Source organism: Poecilia latipinna, unplaced genomic scaffold, assembly GCF_001443285.1.
Source record: "Poecilia latipinna isolate Pla-1442-1.1 unplaced genomic scaffold, P_latipinna-1.0 Scaffold2044, whole genome shotgun sequence".
Lineage (NCBI taxonomy): Eukaryota > Metazoa > Chordata > Actinopteri > Cyprinodontiformes > Poeciliidae > Poecilia > Poecilia latipinna.
Genome location: NW_015114660.1, coordinates 77,706 through 79,830, shown reverse-complemented (window position 1 = coordinate 79,830; position 2,125 = coordinate 77,706). Strand labels below are relative to the sequence as shown.

Below are 2,125 nucleotides of genomic sequence, written 5' to 3'. Positions count from 1 at the left end.
AGAGAGAGAGAGAGAGAGAGAGAGAGAGAGACAGAGAGAGAGTCTGTACTAAATAGCAAAGAATAATAAAAATTTCATCACAAAAAAAGGTTTTCTATCACTTTAATATTTCTGCTATAACTGATGGATATTGAGATATAAAATAAGTCAATAGAATTTCATTTACAATTTTTCTATCTTCATGTCGTGTAGATCTGGTGAGAGGAAAAGCAGATGTTGATCTCCAAGGTTTTAGCAGCCAGTTTGGCTAGTTAGCCTCGTTAGCTCCGACTGAACCGCTCCGCGGCTCCAGGTGCATAAAGTCTCACCTCAGGTATTTTATCGCTGGTTTTAAGCTGGGACCAAACTGCCTGTAACAGCAAAGGATTATGGGATATAAAGTTGAAGGATGCAACGCCTCCACCTGACAGATGCTTTAAAACTGAACTAAAACCTGATGAAACCTGACAAAAAGCACCAAAAGTAATTTATCTTTAAAACATAAAAACATTATTTCAAAGCAACCAAACGAGGAAATGAAGTTGTTCAACAATCTGAACAATCCTCCACAGCACGACTCGACCTGATTTACAAGCACAATAAAAACACCAAATATGCATAAAAATATTAATCATTTATTCCTGTTGTGATTTAATCTGCATTGTAACTGATCTATAAAACAGAAAATCCTTCCTGGACGATTTCATTTCCTGGTTTAGAAACCAAATAAATTCTGTTCGACTGGAGAGTCGGGTTCTGGAAAACATCATACTAAATAATAACACTATGGCGACCAGAGCAGGTAGCCATGGCGACTACAGCAGGTAGCCACGGCGACCAGAGCAGGTAGCCACGGCGACCATCAAAGCCCCCTGCAGCAGGAGCTGGACGGTCAGAGGAGGTTCCGGCCCCGACACTCCTCCTTCCGGGCCAGTTCCGGGTTCTTGCTCCGGTTGCTCCTCTCCTTGGTTCTGTAGCGGGTTCGGACCTGGAGCAGCTCCTCCTGCAGCCGCAGCTCCTCCTGTGCCGCCACGGCGGCCCGAGCTTCGCTCTCCGCCTCCTCATCCTGCAGGAACAGCCGCTGCAGGTCGGCGCTCAGCTCCTGGGGGTTCTGCTGCCAACGGGTCGCGGCTTTCTGACGGGTCCGGCGGGTCCGGGACCGGATCCTCTGGACCGCGGAGAGCAGGGAGCGGTACAGCTCCTCGCTGGGCCGGTCGCTCCTCAGGACGGTCTTCAGCTTCCCGCCGCTCCTCATCCTGTGGACCAGCTGGTGGACCAGCGTCCCCTGATACAACCTGGACACAAACAGGACCAACCATCAGTTCCCTCCAGACCATCTGTCTGGTCCATTAAAGCCTTTTGTTCCCTTTCGATGAAACATTTGGTTCTGTTAATCAGGAAAGAATCGGCCATCTCTCCTAATAAATGTGCAAAACACTAAATCTTGTCGTAACGGGAGAGTTCTGTGTACGCTGTTTTGGAAAAAGGCTGGAACAGAAAATGTGGAAAAGGTGAAGTACTATGAACGAACTGTACATCAAACCCCAAACCAGAGCTGAGAGCAGGAGGCTTGGACTGGACCATCTATGGGGTAAATTTCCTGCCATAATCCAAGAGCACACATGTTCAGTCTGAGAGCAGGACTTCATGTCTTTATTCTCAAAACTTATAACATGTGTACTCAAAACTTCTCTCTCTGCTCGCTAACGAAACATGGAACTGCCTTTTTGGCAGAGTCACCTAGCAACCTCTCAGCCAATAGGATGAAAGTGTTATGTTGGGTGCGTTTGTTTCCTTCTAGCAGGTGAGCCTGTGTGGTTGCTATTGATTATAGCAACCTGCACAACCCACTGGATGTGGGGAGAAACAACGTCAGCTTTCTGTTCCGTAGAACACTAAACATCGCCAGCAGAGCTGCTGGTCGCTGACAGCTGCTGACCTTAGGCAGGACTTTGTTCACCCAACCAGACATGATATCCATCCATCCATCATCCATCATCCATCATCCATCCATCCATCCATCCATCATCCATCATCCATCATCCATCATCCATCATCCATCCATCCATCATCCATCATCCATCCATCCATCATCCATCATCCATCATCCATCCATCCATCCATCCATCATCCATCATCCATCATC

At 47.3% G+C, this 2,125-nt stretch overlaps 1 protein-coding gene across 1 annotated transcript in view; it reads right to left on the bottom strand.

Annotated features, from left to right (window-relative positions):
* Positions 1–592: 592 nt before the first annotated feature.
* LOC106935916 (protein asteroid homolog 1-like) overlaps positions 593–2,125 on the bottom strand; it is a gene marked incomplete at its 5' end in the record, with an annotated part of 15,577 nt that continues 14,044 nt past the window's right edge. The window contains one exon of the mRNA XM_015016643.1: positions 593–1,274. Within this exon, the coding sequence (XP_014872129.1) occupies positions 872–1,274 (403 nt within the window). The remainder of the gene's footprint in view (positions 1,275–2,125) is intronic.